This window comes from Pleurodeles waltl, chromosome 7 (genome assembly GCF_031143425.1).
Source record: "Pleurodeles waltl isolate 20211129_DDA chromosome 7, aPleWal1.hap1.20221129, whole genome shotgun sequence".
Lineage (NCBI taxonomy): Eukaryota > Metazoa > Chordata > Amphibia > Caudata > Salamandridae > Pleurodeles > Pleurodeles waltl.
The window spans coordinates 125,089,932-125,116,033 of NC_090446.1; the positions used below are offsets into that span (position 1 = coordinate 125,089,932).

A 26,102-nucleotide genomic window follows, 5' to 3' on the forward strand; every position below is an offset into this window, starting at 1 on the left:
GTGACCCTGTGCCTAAGACCACTAATGTGACAAACACTGCTGCAGGAAACACATTTGTAGTCTGGCATGGGGAACGATGGCAATGCAGGATGCCACCATCCCTAAAAAGTGCATGATAGTTCTGACTGTATATGTGTGATTCATCTGAAATTGAGGGAGAAAAGACTGAAAATTCTGAATGTATGCTGGGTTGGGATATGCTAACCCCCAACTGCATTGAGAATGGCTCCTAAATAGCGCTGAACCTTAAGAGGTTGTAGATGGAATTTGAGAAACCTGACTGTGAACCCTAACTTGTGAAGTAGTTTTACTGTAGTCTGAGACCCATACTGCTTGAGAGTGCTGGCTTTGATTAGCCAGTCTAGTTAAGAGAACATGTGTATATTTTGTCTTTTGAGGTGTGCAGCGACTACCGCCAAGCACTTTGTGACTACTCTGGGAGCAGTTGTGACTCCGGCAGGCAGGACTTTGAATTGATAATGCTTTCCTGCAACCACAAAGCTTAGATATTTCCTGTATGCAGGGTGGATGGGAATGTGGACGTAGGCATCTTTGAAGTCTAGTGCCTTCATAAAGTCCCCTTGTTTAAGTAGTGGAATAATGTCTTGAAGAGTAACCATGTGAAAGTCTTCTGAAAGAATGTATCCAGAATTGGCCTGAGCGTGACATCATTTTGGGGATGAGAAAATATAGGGAATATACTCCTGTTCCCTGGTATTGTAATGGAACAGGCTCTATGGAGCCTTTGAGAAGCAGGGACTATACCTCTTGCTTTCGAAGGGTCAGACGTTTGTGAGATAACCTGCAAGAACAAGGGGGAATGTTTGGAGGTGTGGTAGTGAGTTCTAGATAATAACCATGTTGGATAATGGAAAGGGCCCCTTTGTCCAATGTTAGATCTATCCATTGAGTGTGAAAAATTGGACAGATATACGTAGTCCCTGCTTAGATGCTGAGGATGAACCATGTGTGACAATGCTCTTGCCTCTGCTGTTGTTGCCTCTATAGGTCCCTCTGAAGAAACTTTGAGAATATGAGGTTTAGGGTTGTTTAGGTTGAGAAGTAGATGGTTCCGAGGCTGTGGCTTTGTGACCACCTCTAAATGTGGGGCGACAACAATTAACTGTGTGCCTGAGACTGGAGGGTCCCCTTGGCCTTTGCAATGTCAGTATCTTTTTTGAGTTTCTCCAGAGTGGAGTTCATTTGGGGGCCAAAAAGGTGTTCTTTATCAAAGGGCACTGCTTCTTGTACCTCTGGCTTAAAGCCAGAACATCTAAGCTAGACGTGTCTCCTTAATAATATGCTTTTATTTCCCCCTTGGTGCAGCTGTGTCTGCGGCATCAAATGCACAGCATATAGAGTTTTTAGTGATTGATTGTCCTTCTGTAACAATCTGCTGGCTTAGTTTGTGGTTCTCTTCGAGGAGATATTGGAAGAGCTCCTCGATTTCAACCCAGTGAGCTCAATCATACCTTGTTAAGAGGACCTGTGAATTGGCAATGCGCCAATGATTTGCTGCTTGTGCTGCAACTCTTTCATCCGATGCATCTATCTTTTTGCTTTCCTTGTCCGGTGGAGGTGTCTCTCCTGTAGCCTAGCCGCTGGCTCGCTTCCTAGTGGTAGCCACTATTGAATCTGGGGACCTGAGGACTGATGTATAGTGGATCAGAAGGAGCAGGTTTATACTTTTTATCCACACTAGCAGAAACAGTTCTAGAGCGGACTGGCTCCTTTAAGAGGTCGTCTGCGTGACAAATCATGCCAAGAAGCATAGGAAGGAACTGAAGATTCCTAGTGTGTGGTGGTTAAGGTGTCAAACAGAAATTCCTGTTCTATCAGATTCCTATTGAGCTGAACATTATGAAAAGCAGCTGCTCTTGCTATAACCTGCTGGTAACAAGTAGAGTCCTCTGGGGGAGAGGGTCTTGCAGGGTATAAATCTGGGTCTGTATCTATCATGGGATCGAAGTCATAGGCATCTCATGAGTCTGGGTCTTGCTGTGTTCCACCCAAATATTCCCCTATAAATAGAGGTGAACCCTGAGGTGTGAGGTCTCCTGCAGTAGGAGAGGCAGGGGAACGAGGAAGGGAAAGAGGTGGAGACGAATGAGGTGGTGGAGGTGGTGAGGAAGGTAATTCAGGAGTAGGAGTAGGCAAAGGTTTAGATAATGTAGCTTTGTCCTTAGAGGTCTTTTTTGGAGGAAGTGAACTGTCCAAGGCCTCTTGGAAGGATAACTTCCTCTTGAATGTGATTGGGGGGGGGGGGGTGGCAGTGGCACGCCCTGTACCTTCCTGGAAATGGAGGCAGCGCTGTTTTGCGTCCACAGTCTCCAAAATAAGCTCATTTGGAGATGGGGAAGTGGAGGACTGGATGGAATCCATACCCTCCAAAGGAGTTGATTCCTTTGTTTTCGGTACCGATTGTGGCTCATCAGGTCGGACCAGAGGTGCTCAGTGCCGAAGATTTTTTGCAAGCAATTCAGACCGAAATGCTGGAGGTCGATGCCGAGGCTGCTGTTAGTGTCTTGGCTGGTTTCGGAGCCAAGCCAAAGGGCAGGGCAACCAAAGTAATTTTTTGAGTCCGACCACGTACTGTTGGCAGTGGCAGTCTGGCAATCTCTTTAAGGTTTTTTTTTTTTTTTTAAACAGTCGTTTGTTGGGCAGGAGGGGTTACAGTATTCACTGGTTGCGCCAACATCACCTCACTGCTCTCAATCTCCAACTGAATGTCGGAATCTTGACTGGAGAAGGCCTCTTCTTGTTCGGATTCCTCCTGCCTGTGCACCTCCCCAAAGATGTCCTGGGTGTCTTCTGGGGATTTTCACACCATTTCCAGCCTACGACCTCTTTGGTCCTGAGGGAGTCTTCTTAGATCTGAAAGATCTACAGGCGGTGCAGGTAGCTTCCTGATCGTGGGAGAGGCACAGATTATACACCTAATGATGGTTGGTGTGGGGGAAGTTGGAATGGCACTGAGGACAGAAACAAAATAGTGTCCGTTCAATGAACTCAACATTCTTTTTTTGGTGCTACCCGCAGGACGGCCGTCGTCGAAAAATCTACCCAATGTTTAGAAGATCGCACACAAAGATGGAATATCGCAATTGGAGGAACAATACCATTGAATGAAACTTAGGCAGACTGAAATTTTTGGATTAATGTGAGTCGAAAACTGAGCGAAAATACAGACATCTGAACCAGTCGGCGGAGAGAAAACAATCTAACAAAGAACTGGATGCCCATGCGCAGCATTTCCGAGAAGAAGGAGTCACTCTATCTTGTGGCTCGAAAATGCTTCTTCAAAGATAAACAACTTGCAAAACTCTGATGCAAACACTAGATGGCGGAAATATGCAGAGCATGTGTAGCTACAGCCATACATGTACATGTACACACACACACACACACACACAATTCAATGCTTATGACTTTGATGAGGATTCTCTGGAAGAGAACACATATGATCTATCTATCTTTTTTATTGTCTGAATATAATGACATGATATGTCGCATGTACAGTTTACTGGGAATGCCTTGCCGAGATACTGCAGTTGTGTATTCCAAAGCACACTGGTTAAGCTATTGACCTATGGAAAAGTAATTCTTGCAATGCCCAATTATCATGCTACCTATTACTCTGCTCAACGCGTTTATTATGCCCCCTCATCTGCAATTAGCACGTCTTTATTTTTTCTTCAAAGAAAACACTGTCTGGGCTAGCAAGCATGGAGACCAGACCTGATGACAGAGGGGTGGCAAGCTTTTGTCCTGAAGGACATTTATACTGTAAAGCAGCCCGCAGCTGAATTCTGCAGGAAGCGACATAACAGCTGTAACAAGGCACACACGGAGGTTCTACATTTCATTCAGTATGTAGTAAGATTTATTTTGTTAGGCTGTCTATACATATATCTAGTGAACGTAAAGTATAAAGGGACTATGTCAAGTGCTTTGCACAGTTTGCTCAGGGGAGACTAAGCCACATGAGGGAGGCTGGGATAGAGGAGAGACACACATACCTCATCCCAGTCTTTGGTGCAGAAACTGCAGGTGAGTAAGTCTTCACCACAGTTTGGTGTGGCATCTGAAGACGCTTTTCATTAACACCAACTGTGCGAATTTGTGCTAAGTTGAGGCTTCCCTGAAAAAAGGAAAAGAGGTGGGAAAGGGAGGTCAACTAACCATTTATGAAGAGGGTGCCCCGTTTCGGCCTGTAGTTGCTTGAAGCAAAAGATTCAAATTTAGCAAGTTACTTAATACTTACTGGGGGTGTTTTGAAAAGGACTGGCGGAGGCTGCCAGGAGAAACTGAAGCCTGCATTTCCGGGAAAGAGCTTGGCGGTGGAAACACTGATGGGGGACGCTGCCTACAAGAAACGTTAAGTAAAATCGATTAAGGCACTCTCAATGATGACAAAACATACATTATCTTCTTTCTATAAAGCATTCTCTGTCAGCATTACACACTTTCAAATGCTCATTAAGTAGACCAAACCTACATTAGAGAAGTCTTTTGTCAAGCATGTAAAATGCAAAATGTGACAGTGTGATTTGTTTTTTTTAATCTCAATGCCACAAAGTTTCTAAGTACAAATTCAAAGTAATGGGTATACCACCCACATGTCTTTCAATGATGTTGACCACTTCACCTTTATTCATTTAAGGCTACAGCCTGTTTCAAAAACAGAAATGCAAGAAGAGATAATACCTCTATGACGTTATTTAGGCTGCTAAATTTCAAGAACAAATATGTCATTACCTCTAGACCGATTAGGGGAGCCTACTTAATCTTCACACTAACACCCTAAATAAGTAAACTTAAAAAAAAAAATCTAGTTCTACATCATGGGTTTAGGTACAAATCATTTTACAATCACCAACACACTCAATCTAGACAGTTCCAATTATATGTGAGAACTAACCTATACAGCTGGGTTAAGTAGGCTTTTTCAAATATCTAGTTTAGAGGAAAGAATGCAAAAAATTGAGCCAGGGAGGCAACAGTTGGGATCAGTAGATGTTGACGGATCAGTAAGAGAAAGTCTCATTATTTCCCACACGCTTTCCTGAAATTACTGGGTAGCCAGAAGGATTGGTCATAATCTTATTGAAGATACCACAAGAGAGAATCAGGATTATAAGAAGTAACCTTTTTTCTACATCTTAGGATCTTCATTACTATTGATAAATATCAATTATAACGGTAGGCTCATCCCTCATAGCAGGAGGAGAACGAGTCAGAATTGAGAAAAAGAATGAGTTTAGCACACAGGCCTGACACTTGTTTGCCAGATGTGGAGTCAAATGCAAGTAAACAGTAATTACCAAAGATTTATACTGATATTCAAGTGGCCTCTCAGCAACCTAGAGAAACAAGTATGTTGCTCAGAGGAGTGTAGCTGCTTTGCCTCTCATTCAGGGGGCCCTAGGACCACCTAGGTGCTTTGTTGGTTGCCAGACAGCATGTTGTGATGTATTCCACTGTCCATCTAATCATGGATTGTTTAGAGGCAGCCACCACTTCTGAAGTGACCAAACCCCCTATCAATAAATTACACACTCTATACACTAAGATCGAAGCCTGCACTCATCCAAAAGTATCCCTATGGCAAGGCAGCTTGCCAGTCTAGAACCGGTTTGTTTCTTGGCTTTTGGTGATCAGCTAGCATGAATACCTCGAAATGATGCCAAAAGCATTCCAGTCTAGGGCACACCTTGTAATGCACAATGCTCATTCTACCCACTATGATTATGTGGGGGAAAGAATTGTTTTGGCATTGCCATCTGTTAATGGTGTCTCCAAGCTCTTGGAACTGGCAAAAAGGTAGCAGGTTAGCCTTGTGTGAAACACAAACAAATGACTGCTCGAAATGGCTGGACAAATTTCAAGGGAATAAGTGCACAGTGAATACGTTATCCTCATCTTAAGGTGCACACTGTGATCCCATACATTTTCCCATTACTGCAAGTTATTGCAGATGGGATTAAAGGAGCAAGATATATGTTGCTAACATGGAAGCAGCCTTCATATAAGAATGGTTTGTTCCGCCACCCTTAACTCAGTTCTTCATTTAGCCAACAAGAGACAGACTGCTGTCTTGAAAGTGGTGAGTGGGGTGGGGAGGGATCAAGGATGGAATATTCATGAGCACATTTTCAACCATTTCAGACCCCTAAAACAACCACCCTACTTTAGATAAACATGCTTATTTGTCCACTATTGTTCAATACAGTATGCACCATACACATATGGTAAAGGCTACTTTAGCCACTAGTTTGCTCGCTCGTTTAATACATATATATATGCCACTACAGTACAGCTAAGTGCCCAAAACCAAAATGTTCTTGGTATTACAATCCACTGAGAGAAAATATGATTGGGACTGTGTAAAAACAATTAAGAAAAATCAGAGTGGTAGCATATCCAGCTTGGTGCATTATGGGAAATGAAGTCTGTTTGTAATCATGAATGAATTGAAGGAGGAGTAAAAACGTATTTAAACACTAGAGGGCGTGTGTCTTGTAGAAGGCACTTTGCCGGAACGCGTCATGCTGGGGTGAGGAAGCAGAATCCAAGAGTGCCCCTGGCTCTGTAGTGGAGCTGCTTGGTTTGGACATTAATTACGTGCAGTGCCGCTTGCACGAAGGAGGCACCCACCTAATAGAGTTCGGTAACAATTTGGGTGAATATATATATATATCTATCTCCATCAAACCCATTAAAAAGAATGTAACAAAGGGTGAAATGGCTGGGTAATGTATGTAACTCCTAAGAAGTGTACCGCTTGAGGAGCCTGAGAGAAGTTTAGTTCCCACATTTGGCCACAGCCACCCCTAATGCTGCTTGTGCCACTTTAGCACATCATGTCAGAATCCAGACAAGGAATTGCCCTCTTCCCTTTCAAGCCAACAGTAACCTTCTGTTTTAAAAGCATGGCCCTCAAAAAGTGAAAGGAGAGAGAGTTAAGGTCCATGCCACCTGGTGTCTAAACGGAAAGGAGGAGCTAAGATGAAGGGCTCATTCATATCCTGTGGCAACAACCCGTGGCAATATCCGCAAACTAAAAGGTTTTCTACATCATAGTAACACAAAACCGGTGAGAAAGCACCATAACGATGTTCACCCCCACTTTGGGTAAGTTTGTCAAATATATACCATTACAATTTATTATATTAAAAATGCCTGTGAGTAGCAGGCAGATAACTTAGCACACTCTCCCATCTTCTAAATGCATTTGGCAACTTTTGAAGGTTTCTTTGTGGTTTAACCAATGCAGTATAGATCTGGCTTCTGAAGCAAGTCTGCCTATTTTCTGCCACAGAGACCTTAAGTGAAGTTGGATATTCTAAAGGCAAGTGCCATGCTTTCTAAAGCAAAAGGCAACAGCTCTCAAAGGGCAATGCAAGCTTCTGTTTCTCCAGTCTCCCTTGTACCTTAACTCTTATTTCAGGGTATAACTGAGCCTTTTGTTACGTGGTCCTCAGCACGTAAGTGAGCAACACAATACTTAATCCTCTTATCGGGACAGGGGTTAACTTCCATTGTCTCACAGGACTAGTTCTAGTTTTCCGTACATTATTGGCAGGCGTAGAGACGTGAATGAATTTGAACAACCGAGTTTTTTAACTGCAGAAAAAAACAATGTCTCAGACCGTCTTTATGGGCATTACTAAGGAAACAACCTACACCCCTCCCCAAGCCACTGAAATAGAAGCAGGCTTGTAAGGTCTTCCTACATCACTCACTATTTCATCAAAACAAACAGATCAACTACTACCTGGATTGTAGCAGCTCTTGGATGGGTTTAAGTGACCTTGAATTGTTCTGGGATCACAAGCATGCATAGAAATATTCAAATGTTTATGATCATTATTAAGTCCACCACAGATTTCATGCTACACCCAATGTTAGTTGCTGTGCACCACGTTCTTGAGCTAGTCCACATCATTCAATGAGACCTGTGACTGGTTGGTTTACAAGCACCTCTATTTTCATCAAACACAATTTGGCGAATCCTCTCTATGTGCTAGTATGTTTGCGCTTACCTTGTTTCTCCCGTCTGAGCACCTTTTTGATTCTGGTTTGTAGTTTTCCATGAGTCGTTCTCTACAATTGGGTACATTAAGGCATTTTCTTGCATGCCAGTCTGTACTGACATACATACCTCTGACCACATTGTTTAATACTTGTGTGGCACAATCATATAGTGGTTGTTATAGATAATGGTTAGTTTATATCCTGTGCATTCAGTTTCTGGTTGCACTGTATAAATAATTTTCATGGATCTGATCGCTTTTCATCGGATTTGAGGCAATGTCTAGGTATTTAGACCTGTTAGGTTACATTTGCATTGATTTACACCAGTGTCCTACTACAGCGTCAGTCGATTAATGTGCATACCGTTGCCTTGATCAGGGAAATTCTGAAATGCATTGTGATGTGAACTAAACTTGTAAGCAGTGGACGTGCAGTAATAGTTTATTTCATTTTATTTACGAGGTTGATGGAAGCGATTACTCTTAATAGTACAATATAACATCTTCTAAGCATCTAGCGAGCTGTGCTTCATATGACAAGTTCCAATCCTTGGTGTGGGTTTCTCGTGGAAGCAGCACAGCAACAGATGTGCAGGTCAGTAAGAAGGAATAGTTTACCTCTAACTCCAGTTCATTTCGTAGGGGAATCTCCATTGAAGTCATCAGCATCTGAATAGTTTCCACCACATGTGGGTATCCCGGAGCACTTCTTTATATAATATCTTCTTAAGTGTAGATGTTCATCTTACTTCAGGAGGGCCTGTAGAAACACTTAAGAAAGAATATAATATGCAGCCTAGGCAAACAGACAACAGTGGTGCAATTCTTCAGACTGTACTTAGAAAAGGGTTAAAAAAACAAAACCCATAACAATGCATAGTTTGAGGTAAATGTTTTACACCAGAGCTCAAATCTCCTTCACAAACCCTTTTCTGAAAAAATAAGAGATGAGGAATTAAAGTACAGTGTAGCCCCATAGCCTGCTATTATGAGAGTCTAAAACAGTGACTGCTCCTTTAAGGCTTCAGAGACCACCAGTATACCATCATGCTCAGCAGGTGACAGTTGCTACAGTTCTTTCTGACAATAGTTACCAATAATCGGTAAGTGCAATACTTTTCTCTGCTATATCCACCAGGAAGGAAGGAGGGCTTCTTATGACTTCAATGGAAATCATCCTATGAGAGAACTGGAGTTACAGATCAGAAACTATTCCTTCTCTCACGGGGGATCTCCATTGATAGTCATAAGCATTTGAATAGAATAGCAAGCCCATCCCACTTAACATCGGTGGAAAGGACAGAGGAGAGAAGATCAGACTTGCCAAATAGATGTCCGAGGGAGATTGGTCCTACTTAAGCATCTGTTGTAGAGTCAGTCAAAACAGTAGTATTTGGTGAATATGTGAACAGATCTCCATGCAGCCACTTAACACAATTCGGCAATGGCGACATTTTTCATCAAAGCGGCTGTAGCTGCTTTGCCCCTTGAAGAATGGGCCTTAGGTCTTGCCAACAAAGGGTTGTTGGCCTTTTGGTAACAAAAAAGTAGGCGGAATACTATCCAGCGGAAGAGGGATTGTCTGGAAGCAGCCAAACCTGTACGGACCGACCCATAGGGGACAAGAAGTTGGTCCGATCTGCACAAGGACTCTCCTTACACCTAGGCAATGAAGGGTTCTCTCTGCTGCAGTAGGAGGGTTCTGAAAAAAAGTTTGGCAATGAAATCGGGTGACATGAAAATCCAAAATAACTTTGGGAAGAAATTTCAGATGGGTGCTGAGAACTAACGTATTAGAGTGGAAGACTATATAAGGTTTGTTAGCACATAACGCTTGGATTTTGATAACCCTACGAACTGATGTGATCGTTATGAGGAAAGCTGCTTTCCAAGTGAGATGATGTAGAAATTCCTTATGAATGGGTTCAAATGGATCTTGCATTAAACGTGAAAGGACTATGTTAAGAAGGACTATGTTAACAGGAATTATCCCCATGGTGGGATGCCACGGTTCTAAAAAAATATATTACTGAAAAAAAGGTCCCTCGAGGCCTCAGGGTAATTATTTTCCCTACTTTCGACGATTTGTCAGTCAAACACATGCTAGAGTGGGAACAACTACTCTTCGAAACTTCGAAGGGTATGATGACAATTTTGATACAACATGCAGAGGAAAAGAGGGAAAAATTACTAAGAGATATACAGGAATTAGAAAATGAAATTAAGGCCCTAAATTTGCCAGATGTTAAAATAAAAAATGACAAGATTTTGAAAGAAATGCTTGACAAACATCAGATGTATATCAAGAATAAAAAAATGTCAAAATTACGAAGAGATGATAGAGATTATGAGAGTGGTAGGGTATACACGTTCGCCAGGAGATTTGATAACTTCATCCATAAAGGACAAGCTGCAGGAGTGAGGGGCACTTTGGGAACTATAACCAACGAATCTGACTTTTCAATCACGTCAGATGAATCAGACAGTACTAGCGTCTCTAGTGACAATACAAATTCAAATGATGACCAAATGCCCACTACTAGTTTTTTACAGGAAGCAAGAAGGTACAGATTAGGAAACAAGAGGTATGCTTACAACCAACCTTTTCAAAATGTAAGGCCAAAACACGTAGAGGCAAAAGGAGAAGAGGAGGCCAAAAATCAGCCAGCAACAGGGATGCAGACCAGAGCAGCAAGGAACAAAATCAAGAACAATTGATACCCACATCCAATAAAAACATGGTAGATGATGTACAGGACTGTAGCAGCATCTTGATTGTTAATTTATCTAAACATATTCTCACTGAAGATCAACAAAAAGTGTTAGGTAAAGGATTGGGTTACTGTGTGTCGAATCTTTGTGACATGACGCAAGTACATATTGATTTTTTTAAATTTCTTCGACAATTGAAACTTAAAAAATACTTTGCAGATAAGACAGAAATACATATGGAAGCAACTCCTGACACCACGTTGAGTACTACAATGAGTAATTACACTATCAAAGATATTACAGATATTGAACACTTACTGACTTTGGAAAATATGGATTTTAACGACATGGATAGGCTAGACTTACTAAATGACCTTAAAATTGTTCAGGACACATCTTTAAATAGTGGCCTCAAACCAAAATCTATGTTTACCCCTAAGTTACCTAGTAATAACGCCATAGAAGTGTTTGGAAGATTAGTAAAAGAAGATCTGTTTAAACTTCAAAAACAGATAAAATGTGGCAACTTTCACAAATCATTTAATATAACTAACAAACAGAGATTGGCCTTGAAAGAACTGGGGAGTAATCAAGACATAGTGATCAAAGAGGCAGATAAGGGGGGAAACATTGTGATTTTAGATAGAGCGAACTACGTTCGAGAAATTGACAGACAATTGGCTGATAGTAATGCATATCTGAAATTGCAAGGTAATCCCATTAAAAAGATTGTTGATGAATTGGAGCAATTGTTATCTTTATGGTGTAATCAGGGCTTGATTTCCGATCTAGAATTCAAATATATTTTCAATCCTTACCCCACATCACCATGTATATATACTTTACCCAAATTGCATAAAAGTGCCATTTCTCCGCCAGGTAGACCTATAATATCAGGAATAGGATCACCTACGGAAAGACTTTCTGAGTTCATTGATAGCTATCTGCAGCCGATTGTCAAAAACATTCCTTCATATCTACAGGATACGAAGGATGTTCTATGTAAACTGGAGGACGTGAATTGGACTCAATATATGATGTTGGTCACTCTAGATGTATCATCCTTATACACATGTATCCCCAAAGATAAAGGTTTACAGGCAGTGCGACATTTTCTGTCTGGGAGATCGGCATCTCACATGGAACATACTGAAATGATATTGTATATGATTGAGTTTACATTGGAAAATAATGTATTTTTACATGAGGGGCAATGGTTTAAGCAATCACAAGGAGTAGCGATGGGCTCACGATTCTCTCCATCATATGCAAATATATACATGGGTTTCTTTGAGGCAGTACACATTTGGAAAAAGGGCCCTTCTATATTCACTGATAACATTTTCTTCTGGGGAAGATTTATTGATGATGTCTTAATGATTTGGACTGGATCTGAACAACTATTAATGGAATTCTATGAATATATCAACTGCAATATCTTCAACATTCAAATGACGTATGAATTTAGTAAAAATAAAGTTTGCTTTTTGGATCTAGAGATATCCATCATGGATAATAAGATCCACACAAAAATCTATCGCAAACCAACAGCCTGTAATTCTGTACTACATGCAGAAAGTGCGCACCCCAAAAGTCAAATCTTAGCTATTCCCTTTGGGGAAATGACAAGATTAAAAAGAAATTGTAGTGATCCAAATGTATGTAATATGGAACTCAATAAATTGGAAGATAGGTTTACACAGAGAGGCTATTCAAAGCATATCATTAAAACATCAAGAAAAAAAGATTGATCAAACATGTAGATCTACTCTCTTGGGTCAAAATATGAAAATGCGAGACAATTCGGCATACAAAGCAACAAGTTTCTGTACGGCGTATAGTCAGAATAGTCACAATATATATTGTATTTTATGCAAACATTGGAACGTACTACACACGGATGAGACACTTGCTGCTCTACTTCCTAAGAAACCAAAAATGGTTCACAGAAGAGGAAAAACTATTAGAAATGAAGTCTGTAAATGTTTCCTACCACCTATAATGGAAAGCAAAGCTACATGGCTTCCCCAAAAAATTGTGGGTTTCTACAAGTGTGGGAATTGCAATATGTGTAACATGGCACTGCATAAAACTTCTGAATTCAGTTATAATGGTAGTGACAAATACAAAATATCCACCTTTATCAACTGTAATACAAAATTTGTGGTATATATATTGGAATGTATATGTGGCCAGATATATGTGGGCAGTACAATCAGGCCCTTAAAGGAACGAATCCAAGAACATATTAGAGCCTTAAGAAATTATGATACAGCATCACCATTAGTACGGCATGTCAATGATAAACATCCAGGAACTGAGGTCCCATTAGTAAAATATATGGGTATAAATCATATCCCGACAAATGTTAGGGGTGGCAATAGAACATTGGATTTGCGAAAAAATGAGGCAAAATGGATCATTAAATTGAGAACGATCGAAATGGGCATGAATTTGGATGATGAATTGTATCATTTCCTTTGAATGTATCCACTGGGTATACTATTGATGTAGAATAACATACATATGTATGAGCAATTGAGTCTGGTGATATACAGTGTATTACCATGTTTTATTTTGGTGGGAGAATTTTTCCTTCTTTCACCCTAGTTTTTCTATACACTGGGGGGACTTCTCATTTCCTCTCACTGCATGAGCATTGATGTTGATACGTCTGCATACACGTGAGGGCATTAATTATGTTGCAATTCATGGAATGTGATGGCTGAAAACTAAGGGATAAGTGATCTCTTTTGTTGGCAAATAGATTTAATTGACACTTTTCCAAACACTTTCAATAATTTACCGGCTTACTATTGATGGTGATTTTTTGGAAATATATATAATTTGTTCATCGAAATCTCTCCTGTCTATTTGGAGTGGTCTACTAGCAAAATGACACGATGCATTTTAATTGCCATTCAGTAATGGCTGCCGTTTTGGCATGAGTTTGGATCTAATATATTTATAGACTGGATCTGTGACATCAAAATGGCCGCCATATATACACACAAATAGTCCACCCTTGCTGTCCATTAATTTTATCCTGATCAATGCACCACTTTAAGATGGCCGCCATAGTCTGGTCGGACAGGCGTAAGTCCATCTTTAATGTTTAGTACTCGGCTTTGAAAATCAACGCGGCATTTTAAATGCCGGCGCGAGGATTTCCGGCAGGACATAATGATCGGAGGACTCACGGGGGGCACGCGATTCCCTCCGTCACGGTTATGAACAATCTCGTTTCTAAGAACTAACGCGGCATTTATCAGTGCCGGCGAAGGGCTCACATTGATGTCTGGGCTCACGGAAGGCACACAGGAGGCATAGTTTTCCCTCGACAGGCTTTGCCTAGATATATCAACAAACGGGTTTGGAAAGCAAAACGAAAGCCTAGGAAGAGGGGTGGCTAGGTAAGTGAACAGTATGAATTTAGTAATGGTATTTAGTGCAATTATTTAAAAAATGGAGCTATAGTAATATGTATGTTTCATTGTTGGAAATTATGGAAACATGGATATAAACTTTGTTAGGTGATTGGATGGTGATAGGAATTAAAGGCTATTTGATTTAGTAGAAAGGTTATTAGAGATATTGCATTTGTTTTGTATTCCAGTCGACTTACTAATAGATGAAACTAGCAATGTCCATTGCTTCAAATTGATGATGAAGAAGGAAAAGATGTGATTGACTTTGAAACAGGTCAGTAATGGCATTATTATGAAAAACTCTCACATTTTTTAGGAATACCTAGGATAAAGTAAAAGGTGACTAATGGAATGGCCTTTCTTTCTCCCCTCTTACCATAGAGTGTGGTAGATGTGACACGAATATAATGGGCATAGAAGTGAGCAAAGGTACACAACTTATTTTACACCAAGGTATAAGGAGGGGTCACTTTAGGCATAGAGCGGTCTATTTTTGACGAGATATAAATTTTGGATATGTAATGGTAAAATGCCAACAAAAGAGAAGTCTTTTTACACTTGGGTGTGCATGTGGTATGTTGAACTTTGGCTATGGAGGTGATGTACCAATTCTTGAAGATATGGGGAGTATTCTATGCTATATCTTTGGACACTAACTAACGCTTTGCCACTAAGACTATGTGGTGGTGGTTCTCTTTTCTTCCTTTGCAGTCTTTGGTATAGATTTAAATTAATATTATAAATATGATATGTATATAACATTTTGGACACCGAACTGACCAAAAGAACATTTTTGTTTGGTTATCTTGGACAATAATAGGATAAAATGTACATATGCTTTCATTTTTTGTGTAATAATTGTATATATATGTTTGTAATGTATTTATTGTTGCTTGTTGTGATTTTCTCAGCCTTGAAGAAGTCCAGTCAGGACGAAACACGTGTCGGCTGATGGCTATTCATTTGTTGTTTTTATGTTTTGTATATATATGTATATGTTTATGTATATAAGAAGAATTATTCTCTGTGTATTAAAATTTATATCTGTATGGACATATAATTTTTTTTTGGTTAGTTGTTTATCTATATACAGTATTTTCTGGTCTGAATTATGATCGTTTATTTCATTTTTAAGAAGAAAGAGAATCAAACAAGCATTTTTAGGGAAATTGATCATGATACGTCATTTGGTCTCTTCAAAATATTTGATTATCTCTTAAGTAGAGATACTGTTCTGTTTGGTGTGCCCCATTGTTTTGTTTGTGTACTATGTTAAGAAGGACGCCTGATGGAAGGGAAGACCTTTAACTCTTCAAAGAAGCCTTTAATTACTGGGATTCTGAAAAAATAGGTTTATGAAGGACATTTTCTGCAGGCATTAAGCACCGCCAAATTAACCTTTATGGAACAGAATTGTAATCCAGATTTTGCGAAATAGAGTAGGTAGGGAAGAATGGCTTCTCCCTGAGAAGATGTAGAGTCTAAGCCTCTGGAAGAACACCAAATGCAGAATCTCTTCCAGTTGAAGGCATAACCTGTATGGGTTAACGATTGTTTAGCCTCTTCAAGAATGTTCATGCAGTCTTGCTGCAGGTTCAGGTGTCCATACTGCACTAGCTCAGGAGCCATGCTGCCAAATACAAAGAGGAGAGATTGAGGTGAACCATCTGGCCTCCTAACTGCGTTAGTAGGTCTAGACGGTATGGCAGCTTGAGATGTGAATGCAGTGACCGGTGAAGGTCTGTGAACTACCACTGACCGGTGAAGGTCTGTGAACTACCACTGATGTGGCCACTCTGGGGCTATCAGGATGAGTCTGGCTCCCGAGTGGGACAGCTTGAGGACGACTGCTGGGATCAGAGGGATTGGAAGAAAGGTGTAGATAAATTTGCCTTACCATTCGATTCATAGGGCATACCCCAGAGCCCCTGGTTGGAAGTACCTCGAGGCAAAGTCTTGGCATTTTTTGTTTTCTGCAGTGGCGAACAAGTCGACATGCAGATTTGTATTTAGAGATAATCTATATGGGCTCCCCACCCCAGTAACAATGCATCTGTAACTATGGTTGGAGAAGGAGCCTTTTGATGGAAAGGCACCCCGTGAAGAAGGTTGGTCGCAGAGCACCACCATGCAGGAGACTGCTTCACATAAGGGGAAAGGATGAGCTTGTATTCCCAGTTGCCTGATCCCACTGATCCTCAAGACATTCCTGAAGAGGACACATGTGAAGGCATGCATTTGAAGTGAGGAAGACAAATGCCGCCATAGAGCCAAGAAGGGAGGACACTAACCTGTGGCTCCTAAATACTGCTGAGTCTGAACTGGGGACTGATTTGCTTTGGTTGATGTGCAGACCCAACCACTGGAGGACCTTGCAAGTCCATTTGTAATGTTGCTGGGCTTCTTGTGAAGTGAAGTTAGCCTATCATCTAGATAGGGACAGACAAAGATCAGTGCCTCCTGAGATGTGCAGCCACTACTGCCATTCACTTGGAGAAGGTTCTGCGCGCTGAATGGAAGGACCTGGTATTGATAGTGGTCCTGCCCCACTATAAACCTCAAGAACTTGCTGTGTTTCTTTGCAATGGGTATATGAAAATATGTGTCTTGGAGGACTATACAGCAGAGACAATCTCTCTGCCTAGTTGAGGGTAGATCTGATGTAATGCCAGCATCCAACATTTCTCTCTCCAAATCTATTTGTTGGTTTTTTTTAAGCCGAGAATGGGTATGAATTAGTTCTTGTCCTTTTTTCTTCACCAGAAATATCTGGAGTAGATACCTGTTCCTCGTTGTTTGTGGGGGACGACCTCCACCGCATGCCTCTGCAGCAAGATGCTGACTTCTTTCCAAACCATGTGCCAATAATATTTGGATGATTTTGGTGGTATGGTTGGAGGCGAGCTGGTGAATCTGACATTACCCATTCTGAACTGTATTCAGCACTCAGAAATCTTTTGCCACTGTGCGATAGTGTGTGATGCTTCCCCCCACCGGAGTGGGTAACAGAAGAGGGGGAAGGGAAGATTAATTGTCTGGCGCTGGTTGTGGGTTTACCCACTTGGGTGGATTTCTGCAAAGCTTGCCCCGCCCCTATTGGTAAGGGCGCTGTGGCTAATGGCGAATCTGGTGGCAATGAGGGGTTTGAAACCTCTGAGGATAAAACCAGTATTGGTAACGTCTGAAGGAACGTCTTTGCTTTTTCGAGGAAGGAATAGAGAAGCTTGTTGTGGAGGCCTATATTTCTTCTGCAGCCTCAAAGGAGCCGTTTTTGGAGGGTGCTGGGGTGAGAAAAGCTCCATTGCAGGCTTCAACAATCCAGGCACCAATAGAAGTAGGGGCCTTGATGCCGACCTTTGTTGAGGCGTCTCAAAGATAACAGATGTGGTAGGTGTAGGAACAGACATCTGTATGTTTAGCTTTGCTGCACACCTTACTAAAACCTACTGCAAGGTGGATACGTCGTCCACCAGAGAGATGCAAGGAGGCGGAGAATCTGTTAATGTTGGTAAGTAGCATCCTGTTGAAGATGAGGCTGGGGTGTGGCCAAGCCGCCGACCGAAATGGCTGCGCACCTGTGCAGACCCTGCGGCGGCTCCTGTATACCTGGCGAGAGCAGGCAGCCAGAACACAGAGGCAGGCTGACTGAGGTGGCGGAGCGGTGAGGGGGGCACGATTGAGGAGTATAGCGGTGCTGCTGAAATTACAGCCTTTGCCCGTCTGGCGTACGTGCCTCGGAGGCCCTGAGACGGCAGGGGGCTCGGGTGAGCCTGAGGAACAGGGCCGACTGGTGGTCCCCCCTCCCAGCACCCCAGCGATACCGGGACATCGTTGCCTGCTCACCCTTGTCCGCGATTCGGTGGGCATTGGGTGGCGCGGCCCTTCCTGCCACCATGATGGCACCTATGAAGGATCGCCTGTGGGGCGTCCTTCTTTGGGAGGCTGACGCGTGGCTTGCCTCCCCAGGGACTGGAGGCGGTGGGGGGGCTTCCACTGCCGCCGTTGGCCCCTGACTCGCTGCCGTGAGCCCAGAGGCCATGCTCAAATCGGCTGGTGGGCTAGCCCATGATCTTTGCCCAACACTGGATTCCAGCGTCTGGCGGAGTGGCCTTTACAGTTGGACTGGACGGTGGTTTCATGTACTAGGCCCGTTTTTTGCTGGACGTTCCGACTGCACTGTACTACCGCTTTGCCTCCTCTTTGAGCAGGTGGTTGTGGGGCGCCCACCTGGCAGTCAGTTGAGGTTGGCGTCCCAGGTGATTGCCACTATGCCTGGCTCCTGAACGGTGTGGTACGAGGCTTATTGGTACTTGGAGCACTTGTGGACCGTCTGTGGAGACTGGGGGCCTTTGCCCACAGGCAGCCATGAGCCGCAGCGACCCTAAACAGCAAAAACTTTCTTTTGAGAAATAACAGCAGGTTGGCATCGCTGCCGCACCAGCGAAGGACATGGACGACGCTCAGAAGGGACCAGTGTGGGACCAGGCTGTCGCGGCGGAGGACATACTGACAGAGTTGCAGGCCGGATTACGTGCCATTGATACCAGATATGATTTGTTAACCTACAGGCTAGACAACATGGGAAGCAGGCTGGATAAACAGCAATCACATCTGGAGGAAGCAGAAGGCCGCATTTCTGCTATTGAGGACAATGCAGTATTGTTGAGGAAGTGCCTTGAGAAAGTTGACGGGAGGTTGAAATCAGTTGCTATGAAAAACAAAGATTTAAAGGCCTGGGGCACCGGAATAACCTGTGCATAGCCGGAATCTCTGAAACCAGTAACAGTGGCCGGCTTGACCTGTTCGTTGAGACCCTGCTGGTGGAGCTGTTGGGACATCATGGCTTCACCTCAACATTTGCGGTGGAGACGGCGCATACCACCTTGGGCCTGCGAATTCCAACCGGGGCGTCCGCCCGCCTGATTACCGCAGGTTTATTGAATTATAGGGATGGTGACACTGCCCTCTGCCTGGCCAAGGGAGAAGGGCTCTTTCCAATATCAGCAGCTGTGTCCCTCTTTCCCTATTTCATGCCTACAGTTCAGGAAGCCAGGTGGAAATTCTCTGAAGTCAAGAACGCGCTTTTAAATCTTGGGGTTGGTTATGGCACGATATATCCGGCTAGACTGTGAGTGGAGGTGAATGGTAAACTGTGCTACTTTGATAATCCTAGCGAAGCCATGGCGTTGTGCAAACACTCTGGGTGTGGTGGATCGCTATGTGGTTTCTCTTCAGGGCGCGAAGATCTAGATGCTGGGCCCGATTCTAGAATAGACCTGTTCCCCCCGGACTAGATTAGACCGATCGATTTGTGGATACCACCCTGTTTGACTAAACATTGTATCTCCCTTGACTACACATGATAACCACTGTTTCGCTGCTCAGTTTCCTTTATTACAGGTTTCTTAGATAGACTGCCCTCTCCTATTCCATATTGACATTCCTGCTTGCGACCTGGGAGTACTCCACGACTGCATTGTCATGCGCCCACGGTTTATACCAAGGTATACATTTTTTTGTTGTAAATGTCTCTGTTCAAGGTTATGTGGGTTTCGCTTGGCAATTCTAGGCCGGGTGTGGGAGGAGGGAGGGTTATTTTACCCCTATGGGTTGTGCGTGCAAATACTGTTATGTTATGCAGTTTATTCTCGTACTTACCTTTCCTATATATGACCACACATTTCTTTCATACTGGGGCTAACACCTCAATAGTGAAAAACTCATTAGACCTAACATTGATGTCCTGGAACATACGTGGCCTCAACAACCCCCGTAAAGGCAAATTGGTGCTGCAATACCTTTGCAGGCATGCGGTGCAGATTGCTTTCCTACAAGAGATCCACCTTCCAGCTGGTGCTGCGCCCTCCTTTGCATCCACATGGGGCCCCCATCGCTACTTCGCTAGCTACAGCACCCACTCTCAGGGGGTGTGTATTCTGGTTCATAAAACAGTATTGTTTAGACCACTGTTGACCTTGTTGGATGGCAGTGGTAGATATGTAATGTGTGAGGGGCTGTTGGATAACCGTAAGATTTTACTTTCTACCGTTTATGCACCCAATATTGACACTCCTGAATTTTTTATGATCTCCACTCCCACATAAATCACTTTGATGTAGAACACATCTTGTTGGGTGGCGATTTCAAAATGGCAGTGGACCCAGCATCAAACACCACTTCTCACCCCATGACGTCTAATGTCCGCTCCCTCTGAACTGTGAAGGACCTCTGCAACAATCTTGCTTTACATGATCCTTGGAGATTGTTTGGCACTGACACCTTGGCCTACACTTTCCACTCAGCGCCCCATGGCACCTGGTCGCGTATCGGCTATTGGATTTTCGCTAGTATTTTCGCTAGTACTGGGTCACAGCTAAAGACTTACCCTGTACATTGCCAGATTACTCACAGGTGCTAGCCACACTCGCTAACCCCGCAGCCAGCAGCGCAAGGAAACGCTGGAGGTTCCCAGACAAGGTGTTGCTGGGCGCTCCGCTGTGCGCAACCGTGAGGGAAGCAATGGTTGACTTTTTCAAGTTAAATGAGGGCTCAGTGAGTACCTGGGGGGTGCTGTGAGATGCCTTTAAGGCATATACCAGAGGGATTTGCATATCCATACATTTCGGGTCCTGCGCGATATACGTCACTGTCTAGCACAAGTGAACAAGTGAAGGCACAGCCTACTGATATTGACCGTGAGACAGTGATTACACCCCCAACTATGTAATCGTAAGCTGTTGCTTGATGAGTTCAACATACTGGCAGATAGGAAGGCGCAATACATGGGCAAGTACACCAAGGGCCATGGATATGGTGTGGCGGACAGACCCAGGAGGATGCTGGCCAGATTGCTTCACCTCTCATATCCGACGTCCCACATCCGTGAAATTAAAAGACTGGATGGTAGTATTGCCATCGGTACTGAGGAGGTCCAGGCGGAACTCTTCACATACTACTCCAATCTGTATACAGTGCAACTCTTGCTGCCACGCTCCGCATTGCAAGAATATCTAGAGGACATTGGTATCATCTGGTTAACCTACGCCCAACAGCAGTTCCTCAGTGAGATTTTGTCTGCCACGGAAGCTTCACAGGCAATAGATTTGCTGGCTGGGAAGTGCGCCCCGGGGCTGGATGGGTTTACTGGTGCGTTTCACAACAAATATTAAAAAAATCTTAGTCCTCCCCTTATATCAGTATATGCTGAGGCACTGGAGACTGAGGTTCTCCCCGAGACAATGCGTGAGGCGGTTATTACCCTTTTGCCAAAGCCCAGTAAGGACCCTCTATATTGTGGATCATACCGACCCCTTTCCTTACTAAATTTCGACAATAAGATTCTGGCCAACATGGTCACTACCCACCTTTCCCTCCTCCTGGATAATATTAGTTCCCCCGCTCAGTCTGGCTTTGTTCCGCACCACTCCACCTCCCTTAATCACCGTGCTAAACAGAGTGTCCCCTGAAGTTCCAGTGGCTATTGCCCTAGTAGATGCCGAAAAAGCATTTGATTCACTTGAGTGGCCCTTTTTACATACTGTCCTACGTAAGCTCCGGTTTACCGGAGGTTACCACGATTTGATCTCCCTGCTGTAATCGCAGCCCACAGCTGCTATACGACTAAACGGTGCGCTCGCTCCTTTTTTGCCCATAACACACATTATGCGGCAGGGGTGCCCTCTGTCCCCTTTGCTCTTTATTCTGACAATGGACCCTCTGGTGCGCCATTTGTGGAAAGGACGCATACACATAGTACTACAATTTATCAGCGGGCCACTCCTTGTATCACTGTGTGTGCCACCTTAACACTAATCTTAAACCAATCCTCGACTAAGTGACTCGCTTTGGGGAATTCTCTGGGCTGCATATTAACTGGAACAAATCAGAGCCTTTTCCACTGACAGACAGTACCTGTCCGACGGTGACTGAGTTCCCTTTGCGGGCGCCCAGACTCTGCAAAATACCTAGGTATTCATATTCATAGAGACAAGGAACAGGTGATACATTTAAATTATGGGCCTGCGGTGGAAAGACTCACTGCTCACAAGCACAGATGGGTGAAGCTGCTGCTCCCTATGGCAGGCCGGATATCGCTCATTAAAATGATGGTTCTGCCACAATTCTTGTATCTCTTTTTGAACAGTCCGGTCCCGCGTATTAATTCCTTTTTTGCGACACTCTGAAGCTTGCTCGTTCGGCTGGTATGGGCAGATAAACATCCACGTATTGGATGGGAGGTCCTCACTCTCCCCTATGAGCGGGTGGTTTTGGGTTTCCCCACCTCCAGCTTTACTACCTTGCTGCACAATGTCAGTATTCATATCACTGGTATCATCCTAATGCTCGCCTTCCAAACTCCATCCCACAGTGGGGCCTGCCGGCTCTTGTCCCGCTGAATGCCCTCCTACCTGGGGGGGGGGGGGGGAGTCCCACTCCATTGCAGAGATATTCAAACTCTCTCTACAACTGCTTGGGCGTGGCGTAAACTTGCACGCCTACTTCACCGTGACACGCTGTACTCCCCAGCACTGAAACTGATTTATAATGCTTCTATGCCTATTACGCAGGAGGCACTGGTTCAGCGAATATTACATACTTTTCAACTTCATACCCTTGGAGACCTTTTCCCGGACAATCACATATTTTCACGCACTACAGATACACGTTTCACACATGCCACTCAATTACAGCATTTCGTGTTCGGTCGCTTACAATGCGCTTTGCATGCATGCTACCCCACTTACCTGTTGGGTCCGGACAAATTTGCACCACTTACCCTGGTCCCTACAGCAGACTTGGGTGCTCGACTGGTCTCCATAACTCTATCATGTGTGTATTGAGGCTCTTCCTGTTCCAGATGCTCAGCTCAGAGAGTCCTGGGAGAGTGATGTGGCATGTCCACTCACCCAAAAAGTTTGGGAGGCATGCTGTATGCAGAGCCGATTTGTCTCCCTTAACCAGTGCCACAAGCTAGTACACTTCAACTTCCTAAGGAGGGCTTATATATTATTGCCTGCTCCAAGTGTCATGCACCGACTGCAGACTTTTCACACATGACAAGGACTTGTACAAATATTAGTTGCTTTTGGTGTTAGGTGTATGATCGATTATTGATCATTGTAGGTTGGCCTCCCCGTCCTGACCCACTTACGGCCCTTCTTGGCTACACTGGAGACTTGCCAAGGTCCATTAGGCGCCTTACTGAGATTTTGCCCTTACTGGCCAAACGCGAGATATCGCTTCTATGGGGCTCAAAATATATGCCAAATATCACTTCCTGGCTGACCAGTCTCACATATTGTGACACTAATAGTGAACTTTACGCCTAGCTATAGCCTGTGTCGTCTAGACCGAAGGATACTTGTCAACCACTGAGGGAACTATTTGAATACACGCACCACTTCTCTGCCACTCTCTCAGATCTCTAACGATTCTAGCTCATGCTGAACCCACTCTTTCCATGTCACTATTTCTGCCTCTTTTCTAATTGTCATTTTACTGCCCGTTGGCCCAACCATCCTTTATTTAATCGATAGAAACACAACCTATAATTTCTAACAATAGTCTGGTATTCACATTTAGCACAGTTTCACTGCAATTACTTTGTGAAAAGAATTGGCCAGAGCACACAGAATGTAGTGTCCAATAGTGTTGCAGGGATGAGAAACCCTGATGGTATGTTCAAAATAAGCGAAAGCTTGAGGTTGAAGAAAACGTCCAGAGTCTTGTTAGTAGAAAGTGCTTTTATTTGTAGGTGTTGTAGAGCATGATAATCGTCATAGATAAACAGCCAACACGTGTTTCGTCACACAAGTTACTTTATCAAGGCTGGGCCGTCCGGCCAGAGAAATCAATGTTGATTAGATCCGTGGGCTGGAATAAGTGATAGAGATCTTAACGTATTGGTGAAATTCAGAGTGGTAAGGCTGCCTGAGCAGCTGCAGGGTGGTTGAGTAATTGAGCGCGTAGGTAAAGAAAGGTATGGGAGGCCCTGATAAGCCGTATAGACAAGACCTTAGAAAGTCCGGCCGGGGAGGCGCGGTGAGCAGTGAAAGAGACGCTCTATCAGGGCCTCCCATACCTTTCTTTACCTACGCGCTCAATTACTCAACCACCCTGCAGCTGCTCAGGCAGCCTTACCACTCTGAATTTCACCAATACGTTAAGATCTCTATCACTTATTCCAGCCCACGGATCTAATCAACATTGATTTCTCTGGCCGGACGGCCCAGCCTTGATAAAGTCACTTGTGTGACGAAACACGTGTTGGCTGTTTATCTATGACGATTATCATGCTCTACAACACCTACGAATAAAAGCACTTTCTACTAACAAGACTCTGGACGTTTTCTTCAACCTCAAGCTTTCGCTTATTTTGAACATACCATCAGGGTTTCTCATCCCTGCAACACTATTGGACACTACATTCTGTGTGCTCTGGCCAATTATTTTCTCTAGGTTTGGTTGTGGGTATTCTGTTACTCACTTTGGTGCCTGCTGGGTAGTAGGGCACTCGGCCTGATTGCACCAGACATTGCTCTTCCACATGTATATGCTATAAACTATTGTGTTACTACCTAGAAGTGCGGCTTTCGTCACCCTTACTACCCTTGTGTCTCTTTCACTTTCAGGTTTTATTCTGCAATTACTTTGTGTTTGCTCTTTAGTATGTTTAAAAATGATAAATATTTTTTTTTTTGTTTAAACAAAGCGAAGATGATGAGGACGTTGTGTGTCTGGATCGATGTTTACATGTTGTCCGAGAAAGGTGGCTGCGATGACAAGAGCGCCTAGAAGATGAAGAACACCTGGAATGATGCCTGTGCTGGTGTGACCAATAGAGTGATCTACACTGTGGTGGTGCCATAGGTACAGGCGCCTGTGGATGTGCAGGAGTTGCTGGTGCAGGCAGCAGAGGAGGATGTGGTAGAGGAGGTGGTGAATCCAGCAGTACTATTGGTGATGAAGGGGAATAGCCCCATGAGTACTCCGAGTCAGTTGAAGGGTATATATGTATCCTTTTTCTCCTCGACATCGAGACAGACTTCAACGTTGACCTCCAATGATGACTCGACAGTGACTGCAGTCGACGACACCTCAATGTCAATCTTCTCCTATGAGAAGACGTTGGACAGCTCCTTGGAGTCGAAGGATCTAGCCACCTTGACATCAATATGCTCAATGTCAACTTGATAGTTCGTGTAGAAGGAGTATGCGTTCTACCTTGCCTCAAAGTCAATCTTTATCGTAACCTCAATGGTAATCCAGTCCTTAAAGGCGAGCAAGTCAGTGCTGTACCTTGTCTCGAAGCCAACTCCCTCGACCTGGAAAGATGGCGTTTTCGAGCTGGCACTCTTTGTGGATCTTACGCATCCCTCAGAGGCAGATGTAAGAGACCTGGTATAGGACTGACCCTCTCCTCGCTCTGAAGTCTCACCTGCCTGCGCCGCTCTTCTGTGCTATGGAGACGAATCTTCTCTCTCAGGGTACAACGTGAAAACTTGTTGAATGTTGACACTGGTCTGGAAGGTAACTAGAGGGAAGGCAGAGAATAGACATTGAGAGGGTCTGATTTAGCCTTCTTCCTCCCACAGGTCAAACAGAGAAGGTATAAAAATGGAAAACAAATTCCTCAAGTTTCTGTCAGAAAAAGCCTTAAAATGTGAGAGAATGATGAAAGCCGTTGAGTGAAGTGAATTTTGAAGAAAAAAAAAAAAACCTATAAGGCCGAGCTTAGTGTTCCAGGATCCTGTCACCAGATAGGGGAAAGAAAGAACTGAAGAAGTAACTGTTACCTGCTGAACATGATGGCATACTGGTAGTCTCTGCAGCCTTAAAGGCACATAACAGCCAATGGGGCTACACTGTCCTTTTATTCTTCATCTTACTTTTACAGAAAAGGGTTAGTGAAGGAGATTTGAGCCCT

The 26,102-nt window shown here is 43.6% G+C and overlaps 1 protein-coding gene across 1 annotated transcript in view; it reads right to left on the minus strand.

Moving 5' to 3' along the window:
* The window catches only part of SLC2A4RG (SLC2A4 regulator), a 201,324-nt gene that overhangs the window by 63,299 nt on the left and 111,923 nt on the right, over window positions 1-26,102 (minus strand). Inside the window, exons 7-8 of the mRNA XM_069243267.1 lie at window positions 4,265-4,366; window positions 4,020-4,141 (exon numbers count right to left, since the gene is read on the minus strand). Coding sequence (XP_069099368.1) covers window positions 4,020-4,141; window positions 4,265-4,366 — 224 coding nt within the window. The remainder of the gene's footprint in view (window positions 1-4,019; window positions 4,142-4,264; window positions 4,367-26,102) is intronic.